Source organism: Rhinichthys klamathensis, unplaced genomic scaffold (assembly GCF_029890125.1).
Source record: "Rhinichthys klamathensis goyatoka isolate OS25496 unplaced genomic scaffold, OSU_Roscu_1.1 h1tg000303l_1, whole genome shotgun sequence".
Classification (NCBI taxonomy): domain Eukaryota; kingdom Metazoa; phylum Chordata; class Actinopteri; order Cypriniformes; family Leuciscidae; genus Rhinichthys; species Rhinichthys klamathensis.
In genome coordinates this window covers 2,915,778-2,940,360 of record NW_026606822.1, presented here as the reverse complement: position 1 = coordinate 2,940,360, position 24,583 = coordinate 2,915,778, and the positions used below count along the sequence as shown (strand labels likewise).

General features: G+C 37.2%; 2 protein-coding genes across 2 annotated transcripts; one reads left to right on the top strand and one right to left on the bottom strand.

Annotated features, from left to right (window-relative positions):
- Positions 1 to 1,062: 1,062 nt before the first annotated feature.
- Positions 1,063 to 4,773, top strand: tomm34 (translocase of outer mitochondrial membrane 34). Its single transcript, XM_056270417.1, has 9 exons — positions 1,063 to 1,090; positions 1,177 to 1,253; positions 1,370 to 1,506; positions 2,989 to 3,088; positions 3,161 to 3,313; positions 3,703 to 3,860; positions 3,936 to 4,083; positions 4,208 to 4,334; positions 4,427 to 4,773. Exons 3-9 carry the CDS (start codon positions 1,377 to 1,379, stop codon positions 4,526 to 4,528), a joined length of 918 nt encoding a protein of 305 aa, XP_056126392.1. The 5' UTR covers positions 1,063 to 1,090; positions 1,177 to 1,253; positions 1,370 to 1,376; the 3' UTR covers positions 4,529 to 4,773.
- A 1,242-nt stretch (positions 4,774 to 6,015) lies between these two features.
- Positions 6,016 to 12,431, bottom strand: ywhaba (tyrosine 3-monooxygenase/tryptophan 5-monooxygenase activation protein, beta polypeptide a). Its single transcript, XM_056270401.1, has 6 exons — positions 12,274 to 12,431; positions 9,466 to 9,766; positions 8,703 to 8,826; positions 8,300 to 8,463; positions 7,992 to 8,087; positions 6,016 to 7,565 (listed from the first exon to the last, which is right to left on the bottom strand). Exons 2-6 carry the CDS (start codon positions 9,757 to 9,759, stop codon positions 7,509 to 7,511), a joined length of 735 nt encoding a protein of 244 aa, XP_056126376.1. The 5' UTR covers positions 9,760 to 9,766; positions 12,274 to 12,431; the 3' UTR covers positions 6,016 to 7,508.
- Between the last annotated feature and the right edge of the window lie 12,152 nt (positions 12,432 to 24,583).

The following is a 24,583-nucleotide window of genomic DNA, read 5'->3' as shown; positions in this document are numbered from 1 at the left end:
GCACAGAATGCTGTATTTTATAGCGATGGATGAGATTAGAAGGAGAAACGGTTAGAGATTAGGAGGAAACTGCAGCTTTACCGAGCTCAACGGCTCTGGACGAGCTGTGATAAAGGGGAGGAGCTGCTCGATATGAATGAATGAATGAAATCTTTATTTCGAACAATTAATAAAAATAATAATAAAATAAATAAATAAAGACAGCAATACGTATGAAGTATCCATACAAATAATTAAACACAAAAACAATTAAAAATATATATATATATATATATATATATTTTTAGCATAATAATCAACCTGTTCGAAAAGGGATAGGTAGAAGCCCTAGGCTTATCAAGACCTACCCCCAGTAACTACCCAAACCAATTCACAATCAGACAAGATAAATCTAACATAACGTTTTAAATAATAAAAAATAAAAAAAATACCTGCTAAATTAAAGTAATACTTTATCTTAATATTAAGATAATGAAAAAATAAAATAAAAGCATAAAAAAAAAACATGATCAAACTGCATTTCCAACCATAATGAAATATCATTCACCCTCTTCACTTCTGTACTTATCAAAAATAAAACTTGTCCCGCCCTGTCTTCCTGTTTCATTGGAAATTACGTCAACAACACATTGAATAATGCAGCGCGTTTCAAGGCACTTCAGTGGGCCTTTAAAAAGAAGAAGGAAATCTTTAAAGGAAGCAATACGTTTTAAAATAAATGAATGTTTAAGGTTTAAGGAACACCTGGCAACCAACGGCAGGGTGGTTTTATATAGAGGGAAGCTTGGACTTGGTGAGTGTTGCCAAGTCCGTATAATTAAAAGCACATTTTCGCATGTTTTTGTCGGGCTAGGATACGTGCTTTTTTCGACGGATCTGGCAACACTGGATTGGGTTACAATCAACCACCCTGATCTTCAAATAGCAGCACCGGAGCTCGACAGCCGCTTCTTCAGCCCTGAAAACTGAAACTGAAATTCAACACCATCCATTTCTTTAGAGACTCAGCCGGTAAAACGTGGTGTTTGCGCGTGCGGAAGAAGAAGAAGAAGAAGAAGCAGCAGCAGCAGCAGCAGACGCGGATGTTCTAGTGAGTTCTAGAACAAGGACAGACTAACTGTTAGTTGTCTCATCACTAGCTGGTTGTTAAACACAATAACTTGTAACTTTAAACAGGCGGAGTTGATCGATCACCAAAGCCCTTCCGCCTTCCTTTTCCAACATCAGACGGTGATTCTACCGCGGTAACTTTGGTAAGTTTATACTGTAACACATTTACTGACAGTGTAATATTGATTTTTTTCATAATGTTACCTTCCTAACTAAGTTAACAGCAGTTAAGGATCTCACAACTAACTGGTCGTTACAGTGTCATCATGCCTCAGAAGCGGCGCTCGCAGTCGTGGATGGAACTCAAACAAGCCGGTAACCAGTGTTTCAGAGCGGGTCAGTATGGAGAAGCTGTGACCGTCTACAGCCAATCCATCCAGCAGCTGGAGAAGTCTGGTGAGAGAAGTCAAATATCACCATGGTCACCACCAACGTTACAGTATTACCACTTATATAACTTGTTTTGTACATGTACCATGTTAGCACCATTGTATTCTTGCTCTAGCACAGAATGTTCCATTGTATTCTTGTACCTTGCATTAGCATGTAAATACCATTTTCAATGAATTTCAGTACTGAGATTTTCAAAATGGGGTCCGAGACTAGGGGGTCTGTGGAAAAAAAATGACAAAAAAAAAAGATTAAATTAATTTAATACTGCATCTAACCGTACTAGTGAGTAGAAAATAAAAGCATGATAATAACACAATATTATGTAATAGACACCAAATATTTTCCAAATAATATTTTACACAAATTTATAATATTCATTTTCACAGTATAAATTGGGTCGATACAAATTCCAATACAAATATATTACTGCCTTTTTTGTCAAATACATTTTATTGAATCATTGGATTAAATTGAAATAATTACAGATTCCAGATATTCTTGTATGCGTAAAATGAGTAAACAAACGAGTTTAAAGAAAACAACTTTAACCAACTTCCCCTCCCCAGCCTGTTAATACATGATACGATCACATTAATACAACACTTCAGTAATTATACAATGCATTAAGGAATATAATTCCTACGAAGGTAGCAGACGAAAGGTATCCTAGTATAATGAGCACTGGGTCTCGTTCCATATTTCAAATTAAGGACATCTAAAAGCACCGTAAAAAACTCACACCAGAATCCCTGTATTTTAGGCCAGGAAATAAAACCATGAGCTAAATCAGCATCCTCTGATTTGCATTTATCACAAAGAGGTGAGACATTGGGGGAAAATTCGACATCATTTATTTTGCGAGAAGTGTATTCTATGTGTTACCTTTAACTGAATGAGGCTTAATCTAGTATAATCTGACAGATTGTTTATCAATATCCTCCAAAACCACTATGCCATATCTCCTCAGTGATTCCAATTCACATCTCTCACTCTTATTCCTCTCTGATCAAGTCTGTAGAGGGGGAAGTAGCGGCTTGTAATCTTCCATTAATTAAAGATAACTGATTTGTGTTTCCCCTAAACTGTGTGAAACAATAATCAATGATTGAGAGCGGGACCTCGTCTAACGAAACATTGTGTGTGCGTAAATAATTCCTTATTTGTAAGATTCTGAAAAAATATTGCTGCCTTTTAAATTTGAGGAAGATAATATCTGGAGCATCTAAAAAATTACCCCCCCCCCCCCCCCCCATCTGACAAAACATGATGGAATTGATAGTAATGGTACTATCATATGCTAATGTACTTCTAAGAATACAATAGAGATTCATTCATGTTTTTAAGTTAGTAACAATAGGGTTACCATAGCAAGCAAGAAGGTATGAAAGTTGCAGAGCAACTATTTTTAAAAAGATTGCTCAGACTGTTGTCGAAATAAAAGAGCATTTGGTACTAAGGTAAATAAAGCAACCGTTCTGTTCACAGGTCAGAAGGAAAACGAAGATCTGGCCATTTTGTACTCCAACAGGGCCGCCAGTTACCTGAAAGACGGAAACTGCAAGGAATGCATTAAAGACTGCACAGAGTAAGGAGGAGAAGACAAAAATGGTTAAAATGATGATGCTCAGTGTTAATAGTCTTTATATTTACCTTTCAGGTCTCTTAAATTGGTTCCTTTTGGATATAAAGCTCTGCTTCGCCGGGCATCATCTTACGAGGCCTTGGAGAGATACAGACATGCTTATGTGGACTACAAAACTGTTTTACAGATAGACTGGAACATACCAGCTGCTCACGATGGCGTCAACAGGTAATTCCACATGATCCAGAATTATTAGGCAATTAAAGGGATAGTTCACCCATAAATGAAACATTTTTCATCACTTACTCACCCACAAGTTGTTCCAAACCTGTATGAGTTTCTTCCGTTGAACACATAAGAAGATATTTTAAAGAATGTTGGTAATCAAACAGCTGACGATAGCAATTGACTTCCATAGTAGAAAAAAAAATTACTATGGATGTCAATGGCTATCGTCAACTATTTGATTACCAACATTCTTTAAAATATCTTCTTATGTGTTCAACAGAAGAAAGAAGCTCATACAGGTTTGGAACAACATGAGGGCGAGTAAACAATAATTTATGAGAATAAGAATGCAAAAATGTACCATTTAACACATTGCTCCTTCCCTTCAGAATGACCAAGGCTTTGGCGAATATAGACGGACCAGCTTGGCGAGAGAAACTGCCACCGATTCCCAGCGTTCCAATGTCTGTGAAAGAAAGCCGAGCGCAAGCCGCCGGTTCGGCCTCGAGTTTACAACAGAACAGCATGGTTGACAACACGAAAAAAGGTTTGTGCTGTGCTATAATGATCAGACCCATCATACTTTGCTTCAGCATTTAATTTTCAATTGTTTGATTTTAAGCACCAGGACCTGCGGCTGTTAAAAAGGCCAAAGCTCTTAAGGAACAAGGCAATGCATTTGTGTGGAAGGGCGATCACAAGGCAGGTATGGAGAAGTACACAGAGTCGCTCGGTCAGGACCCCACAGAAGTCACAACCTACACAAACAGGTATGAAACGCAACAAACACAGCCCAAGTAATTATGCTGCCAAACATCAGGGTTCACATGGTGATTTGAATGTCTAGGCCTGGAACGTGGTTTGATAATGTGTTTAAATTAATATTGCTTGTAGGGCTCTTTGCTACCTGTCATTAAAGATGTACAAAGAAGCTGTAAGTGACTGTGATGAGGCTCTTCTAATGGATTCTGCCAACATTAAGGCATTTTACCGACGTGCCCAGGCATACAAGGAACTTAAAGTAAGTTCAAATATGACTTGAAAAAAAATATTATGATCTTCGATTGGTGGATTGTTTTATAAATTGTAATGCATTGATTTTTTTCCTCCTAGAACAAGGAGTCTTGTATTAAAGATCTCAACAGTGTGCTCAAAATCGATCCAAACAACATAGCAGCACAGAAACTCCTACAGGAAGCACAGAATATGAAATAACTGTGATTGTAAAGTGGACATGAGGAAACTTTCCCCAAGTGCCTCAAGTTGATTTGCTGCTCAAAGCTGCAACGTTTGCTACAGATTTCTGCTCATCCTTCAGATATGCACGTCATGATGTTATTTAAAAAAAATAGGAAATAGTTTGTGTTCATGTTCATATAGGGACATTTGACTGGGTGTATCTACTGTCATTAATATAGCAGTCAGGTTTCCTTATGAAACTCCAATCTGTTTTTTTTTTTTTGGTCACTTGTTGTGATTGTTAAATTAGTCCATTTAATCAATCACTAATCAAATCTGATGTTGATTTGGCATGCGATTTTAATGTCTTTTTCATTGCACATTGAACTGAATGGCAATTTTTCAAACAAAATTACTTTTTAAACTATTTCCACTTAATACACTCAGTTTTAGGGCTGCATTTTCTACTAAATGTGTTGATGTTTTTCGCTTACCTTTAGTCTTTTACAGAGAAAGTACTCCGACGTTGTATTGAGGGTTATTTACTGTCAAAACCACTTATGTTTATATACATTTGTAAAGACTTGACACCTGTATTTATTGATGTTTCGTATGCCATTTTGCATAAAAACAATGTAAACGGGTCTTTAATTTAAAGAAAGTAATGCATCTGATAATAAAGGACAATGTTCAGTAATATGGTATTTTCTTATCCAGTAAATTGTCAGATGTAATGCTAGGGTCAGTGGTTACTTTTTTGTAGAAATTAGCAATACTAAAAAGACAAAACAGTAAATGCTATGCATGTACACATGTAGTATAACTAATTAAAAGCAATTCAAATACATTACAAACTGTCGATTACCAGACAAAATAATTTTTTCCAGTTTAAAAAAACAAGCATAAATGTGCCTTAAATTCAAGATAACTTTGCAAACAAGTCATTTGAACACTGGTTTTCATAGACCTCAACTGCAAGTGTCACTGCAAATGGTATTTGTTTGTGCGATCACAAACGGAAGCACAAGTCAATCCTTTTCTGTTGTAATCAACAGCTTGCTTAAATTTTTCTTAAATGCTTTAAATATTTTTGAAAATAAAAAGCCTTTTACATCTTTACAGAAAGCAGTGATAAGCCCTTGAAAATATGCTGATTGTTTTTTTTTTTTAAATTAATGTACACCACTGCGGGAAAAAATTACAGCGCAATTTGGAACTGATAAAACTTTTATTTCACTTTAAATTGTCTTTTACACTTTCCTGATTATAACATGTAAGGTGAAACTAGAACTGTTTTAAAAGACATACACAAATCTAGTATTACGTCAATAACCAGGTTGTATTTTTTTTCTTCATTTTGTAATTTTTTTCCCTTAAGCTAGTCTAAATTTTCACAACCACGTGCGCGCTAAGCAATGAAACCGTCACAGAAGCTAACTTTAGGCAGAATACTGGTCAGTAAAAACAAAGCAATTGGAGATACCAGATATACAGACAGGCTCGGCTCCACATTCACTACTGTATTTTTCTTTTTTGTAATCAAGCGTAGAATAACTGCCATTTGTTCAGCTAAGGGGAGAGAAAAAGAGATTTTGTCTTCAGTGCATGAACATTGTCTTCAGCTCGAGACAGATGAGTTCTACACCTACGTGGAATGTCATGGTGATGTGACACTGTGTATTGTGACACTGAATGAGTGGCTACCTCCCTAGTAATGATCAGGGTCCTTCAACTATTTGCCAAATCTGATCTCGTCTTGTGTTTCACTGACTTTGGGCCAAGACTTCAAAGCCTCCACTGGTCTGCGGCACTTTCCTGCACAAAATTCAAGTTAAATCCAGAATTTCTCAGTTTGAACTGCTAAGGTCTTACAGAAACTCATCTCTTAAAAGGAAAGAGGAGTAGTAAAGCTCTAAGTCAGTCTAAGGCCCCAAAACTCCTCCTGAATTACACTGATATCATTTGAAGAAGGAAACATCAAATCAAGCATCACTGTTCGTAAAGAGGGTTGAAAAATAAAGGGTTTTTTGCATGCAAGTTGACAACATTTAGTTTTTAAGACAAATTTATATTTACCTCTATAATGTTTACAATTTTACATCTTTATTAAATGGCGGGGTGGTCAAAATTATGCAAAAGGGAGAAAAAAAAAAAACATACAGAACAAACCAGGAAAATTGTTTACTGATGTCAAACAGCACCTTTATGTTGACTGCCTTCTTGACAGCACATTATAGGAAACTCTCCAGTTTGTTCATAAAAGGTCTGTAATCGTTAAACGTCACATACTGATGGAATGTCTTTAACTTAAAACTGAACAGACATGGAATGGCAAACCTCCGGTCCCTTTTGTCGTCTTTAGCCATGTACGCAAAATAAAATTATGCACATGACAGCAATAATAGTAAAGCATGTTAGTCAGTGTCACAATACAGCCTGTTTTTATCCCTTCTGTATGAGATCGCAACAGAATTGTACTGCTACTCGTACTGAAACCGTTCCGATTTCCATTAAGCACAAGTTATCCAGGAGGAAAAACTAAACATCACAGTGTTTGTTAAATTAATGGACAGTTTAATAACCTTTTGAATAAAACCAGCAGCAATCGCCAGTACACTATTGGGAGAGAAAAGACAGAGAAGGGAAAATGGGTGGAGGACACTAATGCATTATAACCTGCTAGACCAGAGAACATATACCTTTTAAAAATGTTAGGAGGGATTTTAGGAAGGGGAAAAAAGATGGAAACCGTTTCCACTATTCAACCATTTTCCCTCATCTGGGGGGAAATACACGAACAGACATGTTTGAGACAAGTCAGCCTTGGAAAAAACCAAACGTTACCCTGCCGCTCAAGGCTTCAGGGGTACAAACTTGTAGGTCAGGTACAATTCATGCTGCTCGTCATACAGAAAGGTGGATAAAGGTGAGGTGGATTGGATGGAGCAGGGAATTATGGGCTGTATATGTGTAAGATAAAGAGTGTAGGTGGATTTAACAGTGAAGTGCAACGCCTTTAGTTCTCGCCCTCGCCAGCATCCCCCTCATCACCCTGGTTTTCTGATGTCCACAGCTGAAGAAAGAGAAAGAAAAAGTTCAAGGTTTCAAAATTCACTTTTTTACCAATGGCATAATATTAAATATTTCTTATTTATTCATATTAGTGGACTTTTGGACCCCTATTTTCCATGCATTACAAGCACATTTTGTTCCTAATATATTTTGGTTGCCTAATGCTAGATAAATTATATGCATGTTACACACCACATCGTATTCCAGATAAAAAAAAACCTTTATACTAGATAAAACATCCTACGCAAAATTATCGTTAGAAGTCGTGCGAGTCACAAAAGACGTTTAAATGTTACATTAGCACAGCTTAGACCATCATTCTTAATAATTAAGTAATCTATAGAGTCCATATTAATTTTGCATTGTTAATTTGAAGCGAGTGTTAATTTTGGGCCCTGTCTATACCTATAAAACTGGCCAAACTTACAGTGAGGTTGTCCCTTAGTAACTGCATGATCAGGGTGCTGTCTTTGTAAGAGTCCTCGTTCAAGGTGTCCAGCTCAGCAATCGCCTCATCAAAAGCCTAAGGTGAAGGTAAACATGAGGGTCAGGGTCAGTTGTCTTCCAGTACACTGGAAATGCACACTCGAGTATTCAGTATAAACTCATTTAGTTTCACGTTCCGAAACACTTTTTTAAGATACTCACAGAATGTTGCATAAATAAGATGAGATGAAAGAAGGAATATTACATTGCATGTACTCAAAACAAAGTCAAACAAGATAATTGTCTAACCGTCTTTGCCAAACTGCAGGCCTGCTCTGGGGTGTTGAGGATTTCATAGTAAAACACGGAGAAGTTCAGCGCTAGTCCCAGCCTGATGGGGTGTGTTGGCTGCATTTCCTTCTTGCTGATCTCAAATGCATCCTGGTAAGCCTTCTGAGAGTTGTCCACTGTGGCTGTAATTTGATAGAAAACATTAAATCAAATACATGACCACTAGCATCACAGTCTGGGTGTTCCAATGCCGTTTCTTTAGCTAGCATCTAATTATTCATTCTTAGGACTTGACTTTATACTGCAGCATTATCAGTTCCCATCTTTATACGTTACACTATCTTCACCCCTAATGACAGATGAATCACAATTTTGAATTTTAGGCAACATCCTTTTTGCTTTAAGACTAAAATGAGCTCACTTTTCTTTGATTCTCCGGCTGCCACCTCGGACAGGTATCTGTAGTAGTCTCCTTTCATTTTCAGGTAGAAGACTTTGCTCTCTGCCTGGCTAGCGTTGGGAATGAGGTACTTCTCCAGGAGACCCTGAGAGAACAAAGGCCGACATCAAGCTATGAACATTAAAATTACATTAATAAAAAGAAAATCATTAGCCATCAGAAAGAGGAAAATCAACATTCTTAAAGGTAAAGTCAAGTGTACATTTTTGGATCCATCCAAATTGAGGTTTCATATTACAAATACAACTGATTCCTTTTGCTCTGATGATAAACGCCGTGACGTGCCTTGCTGCCTACGTAGGCAGCATTTTAACTGAAAACAAACATATTAAGTGGTTGATTTGAAACATTTGAAATACTGCATTCATTTAAAGCTTTGCACATGAAACAATGACTTGACAACAGTTCTGACACAACAAAGGCAGTAAGAGATACGAGACAGTATTCTAAAAAGCTAAATATACATTGCACACAAATTGTGGCTAAAAAGAGCCATTCTTTAAAAGCATCCATTGCTATAATGCCTTAAAACGCTGCAGCTCACCAAGTATTGAAACGCACCACAACTAATATTACAAAACAGACATATATAATAGTGAAACTTTTTTTTCAGCTGTAATTCTAACAAATTAAATTATGCAAGACTTCAAGAACTGTCAATTCAACTGTCAAATGTTTATGTTTTCTTCCTTGTAACTCTCAGATTCACATGTCTGTCTCTCACCAGCACGTCGTTGCAGATGTCCTGAAGCTCAGTCTCGATCTTCTCACGGTATTCGCGCGCCATCTGCTGTTTCTTCTCATTGCCCTCCGTTTTCTGCTCGATGCTGGAGATCACACGCCAGGACGAGCGGCGGGCGCCCACCACGTTCTTGTAGGCCACGGAGAGCAGGTTGCGCTCTTCGTTGGAAAGCTCAACGCCGCCCTCCGTGACGGCCTTCATGGAAGCAGCCATGTCATCATAGCGCTCGGCCTGCTCAGCGAGTTTAGCCTTCTGCACTAGGTCGCTCTTGTCCATGATGCAACTACAAAAGTAGGGGGGAGGAATGTACAATTAGATGATAAAATGCACGTTGCTGGTGAGTTAAAGGTTTGATTAGTCTAGCGCATTATCCGGCCCCTGGTGCCTGTATGCATATAATACAAATAAGACAAGTTTGGTATCACTTAGAGAGGTTGGCTGACCTCCTTTTGTTGTAAAGGGGTCAACCTTCAAGTTGGTACCTATTTTGACCTGCACCAGATACTATTATTACATTTGGGTCTTACGAATATTTAAGTCATTCTAAAGGCTACCCATAAATGATTATGCAAGAGTACAAATGCAAAGGCACAGTTATGATGTAGCATGTTTCATTGGTTCGTCATTCACTGACTGTCTTTTTATCTAAATGCATTCATTACTGAATTATCGTAAGTTCTATCATCATCGTAAACAATATCAGTAAAATCCCATTTGAGGTTATAACACTTATTGAAAGTATGACAATACAACATCATCATCTGAACAAGGCTAGTTATACAGAGCTTCCTTAAGATTGATTAGATGACTTTGAAAATATGCAGTTTTGTACCTTACAACTGCAGTCACACTAGTCGGGATATTCTAGGATATTCAAATTAAATGACCCATCATACCACTGATCAGCTCTACCAAACTTGGATGTCTTTTTCTAGTAATAAACAGACACTGTTAAGTTGTTTTGATTGATACTGTGAAGCAGCTTTGATACAATCTGTATTGTGAAAAGCGCTATATAAATATATTTGACTTGACTAGTTAAGCAAGCAAAATTACTTCAGATCCCAAAACAATGCAGCATTGAATTGAATTCAAAGAGCATACCAAAATAACAGTTGAAACATAAAACAAACATAACTGATCAAATGTCTTTTCGCTATGACTAAAATTCACCAAACTTGAACTTTGGTATGATGCATCTTTTTTTATGTGTCAAATATAAAAACATCCCGCCCTAAGAAAGCTCATCATTATACATCTTTTAAAGAAGAAGGGAGACAATTTCTTAGAAATACAGAAACACTTTAAATACATGCAGTTTGGGGGTTTTATTGTGCAATATAATGCATGATCATCTTTAAAAAATAATTGTATGCATCATAAACCACGCTAAACCAAAAATAATGGTATTAGTAGTACTTAACCTAAAAGACTAATTTCTTGTCCAGTAATAACAAATACATGTTGACCTCGATTACACGTTTTACCTTGTCTTTGCATTGAGTGTTTTCCATTTGTTCTTTGCACCAAATGACAATTATTCAGGTCATATTTAGCTCATACTGCACTAAGGCCAATATAATCCAATTTGAAAAAAGTAGGTCAAAAACCAGTATTTCTAAAACATTCAGTGGTCTATCCACCTCTGCATATTATACCTGGTCAAAGTATAAATCAAACCCCCTAGATCGCCTGTTCTAACCCCAGGTGTCTCTGACTGCTGCTTAATATAACATTTATCCGTCTACCTTTGTGCAAGGTCACAGAATACGAATCGGAATCGTGATTTTATCAGGTCACAGTGGGAATTCCAACTGTCAGCTATCAATACGTGTGTAAGTGCCAACGCCCTGGGCGTTGATGTCTCCGCCTGAGTCCTGAACCCGAACCGCAGGTAACAGTGTCAGGCGAGTAAACACAACCCGTCCAGTTCCTGGAGACCAACCCACCTGCGTGAGCTTGCTCTTCGGTTGGTTAATATGACCGAGGGGGGCCGGAGTACTAGTTAAAATGCGTAGTTTGCTCAGGTAGTAGATGACATCAGCTAGTGTCGAACTAAATTTATTTACATAGGCCCTCACGACGCGTCCTGACGGCGCGTCCGCCATCCTTTGAGGCGATTGTTCCGCTATTTTATATGATACCAGTCCACTATTGTATCAATAAATTAAGTTGAATGCATTTAAAAATAGTAAAACTACGAATTTGAGCCGTTTCAAGCGCCTAACCTTGCTAATACTGCACTGCAGCATATTCAAGGCTCTCCGCTCGAGCTAACAGCTTTAGCCACCAATGCAACGCCCTCTCTCACACATTCACTTGTGGTTATTTTAATCGCACGCTCTGATTATTCGCGGCAAATTAAATTTGACCGTTGGTAACCGTAATTCACAGGCAAGCGCTTTATTCCTCTAGTGTATATTACCATTGACTGGTTAGCCGGTTAGCTTTCACGACGGCCAGACGCCGAATAGACGCGGGAGCCGCTGGTCATTCCTCCCGTGCAGATGAGGGCTGTTCCGCGCTGATACTTTGATTAAGCGATTATATAATGAAAGTACGGGAACCGCGCGCTTCTAATATAAATCGGACGCAATCGGTAATAAATCGGCAGTAATCGTTATTCATCGCCCGCCTCGGCCTAAGTCCTTGTACCCAGCCCCAAACCACAATAGACACCTTCCGCCATTGACAATGATGAGGGGGGCTTACATGAGCAACAATACAGCAAAATGCATCTCTAATATTCATAATATCACACGAGCGGCCTTAATGGGCAATGTAACTCACAGTTAAATATATTTCGAGTCCTGATTTGTGTCTGTTAACGATGGGAGTATCAAGCTGTCCTCCGTTTCGCTGCTCGGGGTATTCAGGGCAGTACCACTTCCGCCTGCGCTGACACTTCCGCTTCCTCTAAACTCCACCCCTCCCCCCGCCAATATCCATGGTAACCGCTATCCGGGGTTTCCTACACTGTTTTACACGGTCCCTCACGTCACAAGGACCATGGTAACCGAAGTCGTGCGTGACGTAGTTAGTCACCATAGCAACCGTTGCCAGGAGGCGCTCGACAGCTTGCTGAATTCGAAATGGAATCGTCAGAACGTTTGTGTTCACTTGTGAAATTAATAATAACAAAAGAAGATGTTTACTCCACTCAGACTGTCTAATAATAATGCGTATGATTCCTCCTTCCTCCAATGTATATGCATTCTAAAACAAGTACAAGGCCTTTGAGAGACAATCTCTTATTTCTGCTTTCGTTAATAGTATTTATTATGAGTAATGAATATTTATAAGTAGGGCCTACTTTTTATTTGCTTAGCACTTTCCACACATAAAATGCAGCTCAAAGTGATTCATGTCAGAAAGAGTATATAATATAAAAAGCCATTTAATAAAAATAAGAAAACAATAAGTGTTAAATTAATCATTAAAATAAAAAGAAGTGAAAATCAATGTCACAAAATGAATAGATAGGCTAAATAGGCCAACAGAAATTGATTCGATAATATTTAAAAGAGACTTCTTGTACTTTGATGGGGAAAAGTCAAGTGATCATTGTCTCAGAATGGTGAAAGTAGGCCTATTAATTCCTTATTTTACATCATAACTTTTTACAAACACTTCAGTATCAACAATATACATCAACAAATTCTCTAGAATTATTTGGCCATCAAGATTTAGTCTTATGCATCTTTGTTGAAGTACAATGATAACAAAGACATTTTCATCTTATTTAAATAGGCCAAAAAATATAAGACAACCCAGTTAAAGGGATAGTTCACCCAAAAATGTCAGAAGAATGTCAGAACCAAACAGTTTATGGGCCCCATTGACTTCCATAGTATTTTTTCTCCATACTATGGCAGTCAATGGGGACCATCAACTGTGTGGTTACCGACATTCCTCAAAATATCTTCTTTTTTTGGTGAACTATCCCTTTAAACCCCAAATCAAGCCTGCCAGATCTTGTCATACACAGAAGTCACCAGTAGGGCGCAGTGTAGATCTCTCTACAGCAGGTCAGTCTGGTATATGGTTGCTTTTGTTAAACAAAATGTTACATTCTACAAATACATTCTCAGACAGAATAAAGTTTGCCAGTTTAACCCCAAAGTAGGCGCGAATTCGAAATGAGAGCATTTCTAAGATCACAATCTAGAGTTGCTCCAGGAGGAATTTCAATGCAATTACTGCTTAATGGCAAATGCCATTTGTTAGTATCTTGGTCATTTTTAATAGATGTATGATGTCAAGACAGAAGACACATAACCTTTTCATTTGTTAATACTTGCATTCATACATGCTATATCGCATCATGCATAATAATCAAGTCTGATGATCTATGAAAATTATGTTGAATATATTTCTGTATTGTGTTCCTCCTCAGATATAGAGCTTTGATATGTCTATTATGTCATCAAAATAAGCATGCAAAGACCATTTGAATTTAAGCTGCAATCTTGTATTTGACAGATTTTTTTTTATATCATTTATGTATCTTAGAAAAAAAATATTCTCAGAACATTTAGCAGATGTTCCAATTAAGTTATGAAAACATTAAATGTTCTCTCTTCAAAACGTCAATTCTTTATATGTTTTTAAAAAAATTGTTATGTGAACGTTAAGGGAACATTTTGCAAACATTATGGGAACGTTACTTTGGTAGCACTTTATTTTACAGTCCTCATGTTCCCCTAAAAACCTATAACCTTACCTTATTATTAACCTTTCTACAAGTGCACGTACTGTAAAATAATGTGCAACTGTTACTTTTGAATGTGTGGATGTTCTGCAACAATTATTAACATTTAAAAAAACGTTAAACGATTGTCCAACTAAAACATTCCATGATGATGTAATGTTTATGCTAACATTTTGAGAGAATTATTAAAGACCGCACTCTGAGCGAATGTTCTATGAATGTTACTGAAAATAATAATTGGAGTCCCTGTTAGCTGGGATTGTTTTCAAGCACATGACATGACGTAAGACCTGGATTCAAAAGCTTATCAATAATAATGGATCATATAATCAATAATAATAATGATTTTGTGATTATCTGCAGGAAAAAAAAGTTTCTATCAGGCAATCAATTAATCATTCACTTCATTCATTTAGAATTGCAATGATCAAGATGGCCTTTAACCTTTCACACTGATTAAATCACAAGCACGCAAGTAAACCTAATGCATATTTTTTGCAAACAATGTCCTCTTTGTAATTTTATGCATGCATATGAGAAATTACAACACTCTCAGTCATCCGCTCGTAGGCAAACTAGAGCAACCAAATTTGATGCATGAATTACCAGATTTCTTTTCTCCTGTTTGGGAAAAAACAACAACTTATTGTTTAATTAAACAGATACTGCAACAGCGACCAATTGAAAGCTTTTCAGCGATGCTATATCATATATGACTCAGACCCAAAATTAGGGATGGGTTATTTTGGGAAAGCAACCCAGATGAGTGAAAAAGACATGGAATAACTGAACATGGTCATTTTTAAAATAGCTCTTTATTATTATGAACGCTCATTAAAAATTTAAGCTTATCTTTTAAATATCCATCAACAACACATTCTGAAGCCAAATGTCTAAAATTAGTAGATGTATAAATTATAGAAATGAGGGGAAAACCGTTTTTTTTAAAGCCTAATGGAAATATCTTGAAATAAACCTAAAAAAAGAATCCAGCACAACAGAGGCTGCTGTACAGTGACGAGTCTGTGTTGCCTGTAGGGACTAGAGAATAATATCAATAGCTTCGAGTCTCCAGGGAAATCTATACAGACTTGCTTAAGGCATGTTCAAGCAGATTTATTTGTTAAGCAATGGAAGGATGTGTTGATGCTGACTTGGTCACCTATTCATAAATCAAAGACAAAGTACGTATATGCCTCTATGTGTTATAGTTGCTGTTGTTATGAAAGCTCTGCGCAAAAGCTATTCAGGGTTAGGAACACAAACCTGTGTTATATTATATAGTATTATATTTATTAATATTTGAATGAGCTTTTAGTTTGAGTTCAAGCCTAAATGTAAGCCTAAGTTCAAATCTAATATATACACACATGTAGCCTCGCTCCTTTTCCGCATGGCGCTCCTTGTGTACTGTCTTCTGATTTGTATTTCCACAAATTGAAGGTAATATCTTACGGATTTATGAATGAACCTCTCGTTTTAAAATCTTCCCGGTCTACTGACATTTGATATGACATCCGCTTCAAACATTGCAATGCTCATGATAACTTTCGTTAACTCTACAATAAGTAAATCCACTTCACCAGCTAATTAATTACTCTTCAACAGCGATGCCAATATACATGAGCTACCGCAAAAACTAAGTTCAAAGACAAAATTCTAAAGATGGCCGCCCACTAGTTTCTCTGGCAACCATAATAATGCACTAAATCCACTCTGAATACCTTAACATCCACTTAGCAACATCCTGGCACCCATTCACAACACCATAGCATTGTGGCAGTAGCTTTTGCACAGTCAAATAACACTCACATTTTCCTCAGAAGAAGTACAAATGCAGTTATGATTTAGGCCTATTGTGGATGCTACTAGTGGTCTAAGCTGACTTGTCACTTTAGTCTTTTTTCCTCTTGGTTGTATTTAAGCCTCAGACGACACACTGTTTGCCTCTCATGTTGAAGAGCGAACATAATAGTGTTGGACAATAGCAGACATGAATTGTTCAGCTACATAATGGAGAGAGGTGGAGATTCTTTACTATGCATGCCATGGAGAGAGAACAGAACTATACTAGCACATGATATAGCTTTTATGCTAGCATGCCATTTTTAGCTCCTAATCACTCCCTTGTTAGAAATGAACACAAATTACGGACAGCCAAACAATTCAAAGGAAGGAGTGAAGCACAGCAGAATGGTATATATCATCTTTGCATGGAACGTGGATGAGAAACTAGATTTTCGGAAGAAAAGTGAATTGTGCCTGCTAATGCAAAACTCAATCACTGTGGTTGTCAACACGTTGCTATGCAGTTGCTTGAGTGTTCTGATTGGTTGCCAGGGTGTTACTTTCTACATTTGGAATCTGTTTTAGACCATTGCTGATTATTGGCTTACATTTCAGTCAAAGCATATGGCTTTTTTTGGCATGTTACTGATTTTTTTTTTTGGACCATTTCTGTCAAGACAACTCTCGGATTGTTTGGCATGGTAATGGATATGACAATGTTGATATGTTTGGTCTTGGCAAAATAGAGCTGCTGCTGCTGCAGAGCATGCTGTGAGCAAGAAAGACATGCTGCCGCTGTACAATACAGCATACTTGAATTACTCATATAGTAGATCTATACAGGTGGAGCTGGGGAAGGTGGAGGGTTTCTGAAAGCATGCTGCAACTGCTACAGAAAATGCTGACCAATAATTGAAGGTTGAGCAGCGAGCTCATTGGCTGCTGATGTTATTACAGGAACCAATCAGCTGTGCCCTGTAGAGAAAGACGTGATTGAAGGCCTTTTGAGTTAAGGACCTATCAGCCTGCGCCATCTTGTGTTTAATGACAGAACTTTGTATTTCTCATAATCCTTTGCACCTGCAGCTGCAACAAAGGGTGCAACTCATTAGTTACTTTACAAAATAATAAAAAACAGCAAATTAGTTTTTAATTTGATATTTTCCCCCTCAAAATTACAAGTACATTTCACAAAGAAATGACAAGTAACCTCAAATTAAATGGGAAATTTTGATGTAGAAAGAATGAAATAGTATTTTCTTGTAAAATGTACTCCAATAATCTTTGTTTTATTTACAACTTAAACATTTTTTTTGTAATGAATATGTGAATAATGCTTTCACATGCTTGTATTTTTTTATTTGAAGATCAGAGTGTTGTTGCATTAGTTGCACTTCAGGATTTTACAGGGGGAAAAGGTGAGCATGAAATGCTATGGAAGATCCGACTTAAAAACAATTAAAGTTGATCGATAAGTGACAAGGAGTTTTAAAAAACAGGCGTTAGTCTGAAGAACCTCCTTAGCACAAATGAAATCATTAGTTTTCCTTAATTGCATTTCCTCTGGTGTTTCTTTACAGTCTATAAAGTATTTGATTGATTTCAATTAAGTAACGGGCCTGTACTTCAGGTTCAGTCTAGGTCTAGCATGTAGTTACTGCCTCTCTCTGTTTAACATTACGGTCTCGGGATGTGAACCAGTGACACACTTGACACACTTAGCCTGTCCTTCATCCTCCAGGTTTTAATGATTAGCCGAGGATATCAGACATGAAAGACACGGCATCGTCCTCAGAGCCCCAATTTCTATATTAACTGGCAGCAGGCTGCTCCATTTTCAGCAATCTAGGTTGATGTGTACCGGAGGAAACCGATGGCACTCTTAAAACGAGTGCCAAGAACTTGTGGTTGGCAACTGCAGTGAGGAACAGAACAGAGAGTTTCTGCACAAGTCATCACATAATAAGTCACTTGCATTTGTCAGATATAAGAATCAGATTACTTAAAAAAATATAACACACAACGTGACATCAAAATGAACCCTATTTTCTTTATGAATGCATGTTATTGGTCTTATTGTGAAGAATTCATCGGTGCATGTTATTCCGAATAAAATCTAAACAGGAATTTAAGTTTTAGCAACTGAAATCAATAGTCATTTTGTTATGGAGAATTTTTTTTCTTGCATTAGCATTTTCTATTTTGTAGTTTTACTCATCGCATGTCAGCAGTAAATGATGGAGCATTGTAATTTATAAATCTACATTAAACACATAGTGAGGATAGTACAGTATCCCATACAATTTGTTATCAAAACCACAATTTTGATTTTGCAATGCAAAGAAACAAAATGAAATATTCATCAGCCCCAAAGGGCAATATGGAGAATATATTTATACATATCCATCTTTGATCTAAATCGTCAATGCTTATCCCATAAGACACGCCTGCCCCGCAGCCCTCCCAGAGATATATAGTGGTGGGACGACATCTGTAAATTGCTTTCTGACTCAGCATGTCCTGGTAAAATTAATTCACATATATACCAGCAGGTACTGGGCCCTCGGTGGTAAACAGCTGGCTGCGTTATTTGCTTCTCTCTCTAGTCACTGGTAAATAGAGACAGCCTGCATGCATCGGTGTCCTTGGATGTGCTCAAAACCAACCCAGTAGGTGAGCAGGCACCAACAAATGAGGTTATACGGGAACAAGAGAGGGTGGCCTTAGCAGGTGTTTGTGAGACATATAGCATCTGCTGTGAATAACACTTGTACTGCAAGGCATCTTCCTCTAGCCCAATTTCTTCTGACACTGCTGAAACATTTTCAACAGTAACAATACTATTATATATATATATATATATATATATATATATATATATAAAACCAATGGAGCTCTATGATCATAATGTGCTTTGCTTATGCCAAGAGCAGGTGGCGGCTGCATTCCTTTGAGCTCTTTGTAGAGGCGGCAGTGGATGATGATGGCTTTCCTGTTTTCTAGGTCAGTCTGATACATGATTCTGTGGAGATGTGCAGTCTGTGAGTAATATGCATTTTTTGGGTGAATATGTTTGTGTGTGTGCGCAAACCAGTTGTTCCAATTCAGTCATTACTGTAAACGTAGCCGTTTGGTGAAGATATATTTCCTGTAGGTCCAGACCTATCTTTTTTTTTACAGTCTATGGTCCATGCAAATAATCAGTGGACAAATAGCATACAAAGTTCATGTTAATCCAATGTTATGTACTGCTTTCTAGTTTCCTAAACTGAAAAAAAAATCACAAAATGCTGCCTTTGTGTGTGTGTCAGGCCCAAAACATACTGAAGTAGTACACAAATGTAAACCATAGACCTTATTCACAGCAGCGCCATCTTTGAATTTTAACGGGAATGCAAGCAAATTTTTTTTTTTTTTTTTTTTTTTTTTACAAAATAAATGATATTTTCAACTCTAAAGAAAAGACAGAAAATATAATTTAAGTCTTTTAATAAATGTTAAATAGTTATTTTTGTAAATAAATTATAAATCCAATCAAACTTACTAACGTCTCCCCAATCTCAAGTTGTCACTTGATGGATCTGCATTTTGGCGGATAACAGACCAATTGATGTCTCTTTTGAAGCAGATGGTGAGTAATTTATTTTATTTATTTGATTTATAAAAGCCTACTTTAAAATATCGCGTTTATAAAACATTTTCAACGTGTTTATTGTTAAGTTTAACGCAAAACAGACGCAGCTCAGCCCAGCCCAGCCCTTACAATCTGCGTGTGATCTATCCTTTTGCAGTCAATGGATGTATCTCGTATTGCTGCTCTTTGTAGTCATAGTGTGAATATGTAGATTTACTATAGAAAAGTTAAATGTGTTTAAAATAGAGACTGACAAACCCTGACCAAGCTCGGATGTCTCGCTTCTATGCCCTTGATGCAAAACTTTCCGAACCTAAACAACAACTCAACGTACACACTGCATTCTCAGCATTACCTCAAGAGCCGCATTATAGTGCACTGCAAAGTGCAAACTGTCAATTTCTTTTCAGATGAACTTGTTTCGTTACTGAATAACTACTTGAATATTACTAAAAAAAAAAATATATATATATATAAATATATTATATATATATATAGCTTAGCACATCTGGTTAAATGGCATAGACCCCTGAAGGAGTGCACACAGTTTGCATCTATGTTTGTGTACTTGTTTCTGGCCTATAAAAAAGAAAGAAGATAGATCGATGGATCGATCGATAGATAATATATATAATATTTTAAAAATAAATAATATAATTCTAATAAATTCAATTTAGCAACATTTGTGGAACACAAAAGAAGTTTCTAGAGATGTGAAGGGGGAAAGATGGTGCTGATGAGAGTGGTGCTGGAGGAGGACAGTGGCTCTCAAAGACGAACCATTGTCAATTGAGACCAGACTATAACATCTGCACCTCAGACAGTAACAAACGAAACCGCAGTTTCTCCTCCCTACTTTGCTTTTCACTATCACCAACATGAAGAGCGAGACAGAGAGAGAGTGCTCGACCTTTACTGTAGACAGCCAGTGTAAGCGCAAATTACACCGGAATGATTTATGTTAGCTCCTCTCCCAAATCCCACAACATCAGCAAGTGCTCAACATCCAGATGCAGCCGTACCTCTCCCTCTCTCTCTCGCTTCCTTCTACCGTTCCACCAAAGATGTCACAAGGACACATCGGCAGAGACATCCTCATTTCGTTCTGCTCGAGAATTGTGTCTCCTGGGCACCTATTTAATTACTTTGCGCTGTTTGATGACAAGAAACACGCACACACACCAGCTACCTGATTGCAAGGTGATGACCTCTGTAAATGTTGAAGGTAATGGCAGAGAAGGAGGGGAAACAGTTAAAAAACAATGCTCATGTAATTTATCCATCCTCAACCCTTTATTATTTGATTATTATTAGGACAGACACAACTGTTCCCTCTATTTTTGTGGGCGCTGATCTTTGGGACACACTATGAGGGTAGAAACGTGTTCAGCATACTTTTGGAAAGGCTACTCCTTCTCAGTGTTATTTTAGTATGATTTATTATAGTATTTATTTATTAATAGTTAGGCAACATTTCTCATTTTCATTTACGTTCTTTAAGTTAAGTTTTTCCATTTAATAATTTATATTTTTATTTCAGCTTTATTTCAATTACCGAAAAGATTTAACAATAATTGGACTGCAATTTCTGCAGTATATAGGTACTCTATTTCTGTGTTCATTTTTCGACATTTACTACAATGTGAGTATATAATAGAGGAGACTGCGTGGGATGCTGTATCCCACAATGCAATGCACTCAACTTGACCTTCTATTTCCATTGTGGCCAATAATATCTGGTAACGCCAAGTTATTTTTTAGCATATTTTGCACAAGATGACAATAAAAAAAAAACATTTTAGATGCCACTCACAAAATAATCATGACAGAAATGTAGCACAATAATGTTTTAAATGTATATTAAAACATTCTGTTATGCATACTGTTTATAAAAAAAAGGCGGGCGCACTAACAAGGACGCTAAAGACCATAGTAGTCTCTTGCATCAGTCGCTATAGTGCACCTCTTGAGGCCAGGGGAGTGAGGTTTACTTGCCCAGCTCTTACTAGCTTGCCTCCGTTACACATACTATGCAATATGTAGTAAGCAATAGGCAGTTATTTGATTCTGAACATATTACTCTTGCTATTTCTGACATATAAAGATATAGGAGAAATAATGAGAGTAGAATAGTAGTATGCTATTCCAAATTAAGCCATACTATAAAGATTTGAATGGTTGACCAATGCGTTTCAAATGTGCGGTCATGTTGTGCACACTCAATGTGTAAAATATTTTATTACGGTGTAACAAACCTGAAGAGAGCGATAATTCTGTGCCATTAAACCAGATGTTCTCAACTGTTGGGTGGTGACCACCATAACCTGTAACTGGGGGGGAATACATTTCAATTAAAGGTGCTATATGGAACTTTTCTTCTAAAATGAATCCTTTTTTTTATTGCCTGTGTGTGAAGGGGTTGTAATCACACATTACAATGATCCACTTGTCGGGTTTTGCTATTACCTCTGAAGGCTAGTATTCCTATTTCTATGTGAAGTCTCCGGGTCGGATTTTCTGCGAAAGCCATCGGATGTGACGTGCACGCGCGCTCCCGAGCCTCTCTCCTTTTTATATACAGTCTATGCGACGGCACTGCAGCTAACGACATGGAGTCAGATAACACCAAACACTCCTGCCTCCAGCACAACACACACTCCAACACAAACTCCACATAAATATAAAAAACAAAACAAAAATGTTTCTGCTGAAGCTCGTCAGGCCAAACGTGAATCAGATCGACTTAGGACGAAAACACGGATCAACATCGGCAGAGCGTCTGAATTATGGAGAGACCTCCGCTATTTTTATTGTGATAAATTACAAGTTTTCAGATATGCTGAAATAAATAATGGTAAACTGTAATGAAATTACAAGGTAAACTACAACATACATGAGATATGAAATGAATACAAAAGACTGTTCTAGGATAACAAAAAGTAGGTGCTTTAGGATGTAACTTTTATTTTATGTACACTCATCCCACTACTATCATATTGTTTATAATACACATTTCCAGACACGTTCAGTGTAATGTTACTTCCTACGATCTTACTGTTACACTGAAATTGTTCAGTCTAGTTCACTAACCGTTTTCGTTATCACATACATTCACCTATGTTGACATTGCTGATTGTGAAAGATACACGAATAGTTAGTGAAATGCCTTATGCTAGATAACACCACATGTCGGCTAAATGCAGTCAATGTAACGTTATCATGGTACGAGCATGGAGCATTAGTTCAACGTCAAGCTGATAAAAGTAGCCTATTATTGTTTATTGTAACGTTGCAGTGGGAGTTTACATGAGTTTCCGGCATGTTGTGTGATGCTTTCTCCGGTGTGTTGAAAGTCTCAGTGTGGCCGGTACCATGAGTGCTCGCTCTTGTGTTCGAGCACGCGCAAGAGCACGAACGCTCTTGTAAAAATTGGTTGCAATTTGAAACATCACCGATAGAGGCCGCTAAAAAATACATATAGCACCTTTAATTGAAAATAATTCATATTAATATTTATTTATCAATGTGTCAATGGTCATTTACTAATATTATCATGAAATAAAATTTCTTTTGATACTTTCTTGGGTCCAACTTACATTCTGAGTCTTGTTGAACCTAAATTACTGATCCAAAGTTGAAACAGAATGCGAGAGTGAAATCAGCTCGCTTCACAAATGTGTTATCCACAGGATGTGAAAGCTGCTGCTGCTGTCCTGTGGCGCGGTGTGTCTCAGCGAGTGGCGCACTGATTGCACATGTAAACACACAGGTGGTCTGGGCCTATTTTGGAGCAACTCGCATTAGAGCTCGATAAAGACTAATTTTTTCTCAACATTATGACAGAACACACTGTGTCCATTTCTGCACAGATTCACTCATATTACTACATCACACCTGTGCACTTGGACATAATCAGTGGTGCCAACTTAGTGACTTTACAGACCCCATTATCGACTTTTTTCAAAAAAGCGACTAGGGACAAATCTAGTGACTTTTTGGACTGCTTGGTTAACATGCCAGTCACTCCATCGTCTGACAGAAAATATGTAAATGAGAACATTGAACATGAGTGGACATTTGCCAATATATTATATTTAGCAAGTTTTTGAGCAGGCTTTGGCTACTTTACATTGGAAATAGTTGGCGACACTGGACGTAATATACATGCTAAACCTTAAAGTGCCCTTATTATGCTTTTTCAGATATTGCCTTTAATGTAGAGTGTAATATACAGTAGATGTTTGTGAATGTAAAAATGTTTGCACAGTTTTAAAGATCAAAGTGCACAACAAATAAAGTCTCCTAAAAGAAAGAATCAAATCAGAACTGACTAACGAGTCGTCAGCGATTCCAGTCTTACTTCCTGTTAACAATGTAATAAATTAGCATAATTCTAGCCTATTGTCTTAAAGGGGTCATATAATGCCATTTTTGTACAAGCTAATATGATTCTTTAGGGTCTAAATTAAAAGTTTGTAATATACTTTAATTAAAAATTCTCATTAGTATTGTAAGAAAATTAGTATTGTTTTTACCTGGTAAAAAACAGCTCTGTTTTCAGCACGCCGTTTCAGTGTATATGACTTTAAATGATCATGAGCTTTGCTCACCCCGCCTCTCTGTTCTGTGCATACCCCAGAGCCGGCTCTGGCGTACACCGTTTGTAACACAATAACACAATAACCATCCATAACACGTTGTTCAGTATAAACGTGGGATTATGCATTATATTGAGAACGTCATACATATAGAAAACATGCCATAATGTACCCTGAGTGTAAACCTTAGACGCATTCATTGTGAAGCGTGCAGCTAGCGATTTACAATGATTAATATAAATATTAATATAAAGTTTAATAAAACGTTACACTCACTTCAGTTGTTCTAGAGGTTCAGCAGGAACACGAATATCTGGTACCGATCTTTTTTCAGGAGCATCTTCTTAGCAAAACCAGCTTTATACCTCC

What these genes read in the sequence shown, in the direction of transcription:
- tomm34 (XM_056270417.1), top strand. Translation starts at nt 1,377, where the DNA reads ATGCCTCAGAAGCGGCGCTCGCAGTCGTGGATGGAACTCAAACAAGCC. An exon ending in GCTCACGATGGCGTCAACAG is followed by an intron (nt 3,314 to 3,702) that starts GTAATTCCACAT and finishes CCTTCCCTTCAG; the next exon opens with AATGACCAAGGCTTTGGCGA. An exon ending in GTCACAACCTACACAAACAG is followed by an intron (nt 4,084 to 4,207) that starts GTATGAAACGCA and finishes TATTGCTTGTAG; the next exon opens with GGCTCTTTGCTACCTGTCAT.
- ywhaba (XM_056270401.1), bottom strand. Translation starts at nt 9,759, where the DNA reads ATGGACAAGAGCGACCTAGTGCAGAAGGCTAAACTCGCTGAGCAGGCC. An exon ending in CCTGCAGTTTGGCAAAGACG is followed by an intron (nt 8,088 to 8,299) that starts GTTAGACAATTA and finishes CCTTCACCTTAG; the next exon opens with GCTTTTGATGAGGCGATTGC. An exon ending in TACTAAGGGACAACCTCACT is followed by an intron (nt 7,566 to 7,991) that starts GTAAGTTTGGCC and finishes CTCTTTCTTCAG; the next exon opens with CTGTGGACATCAGAAAACCA.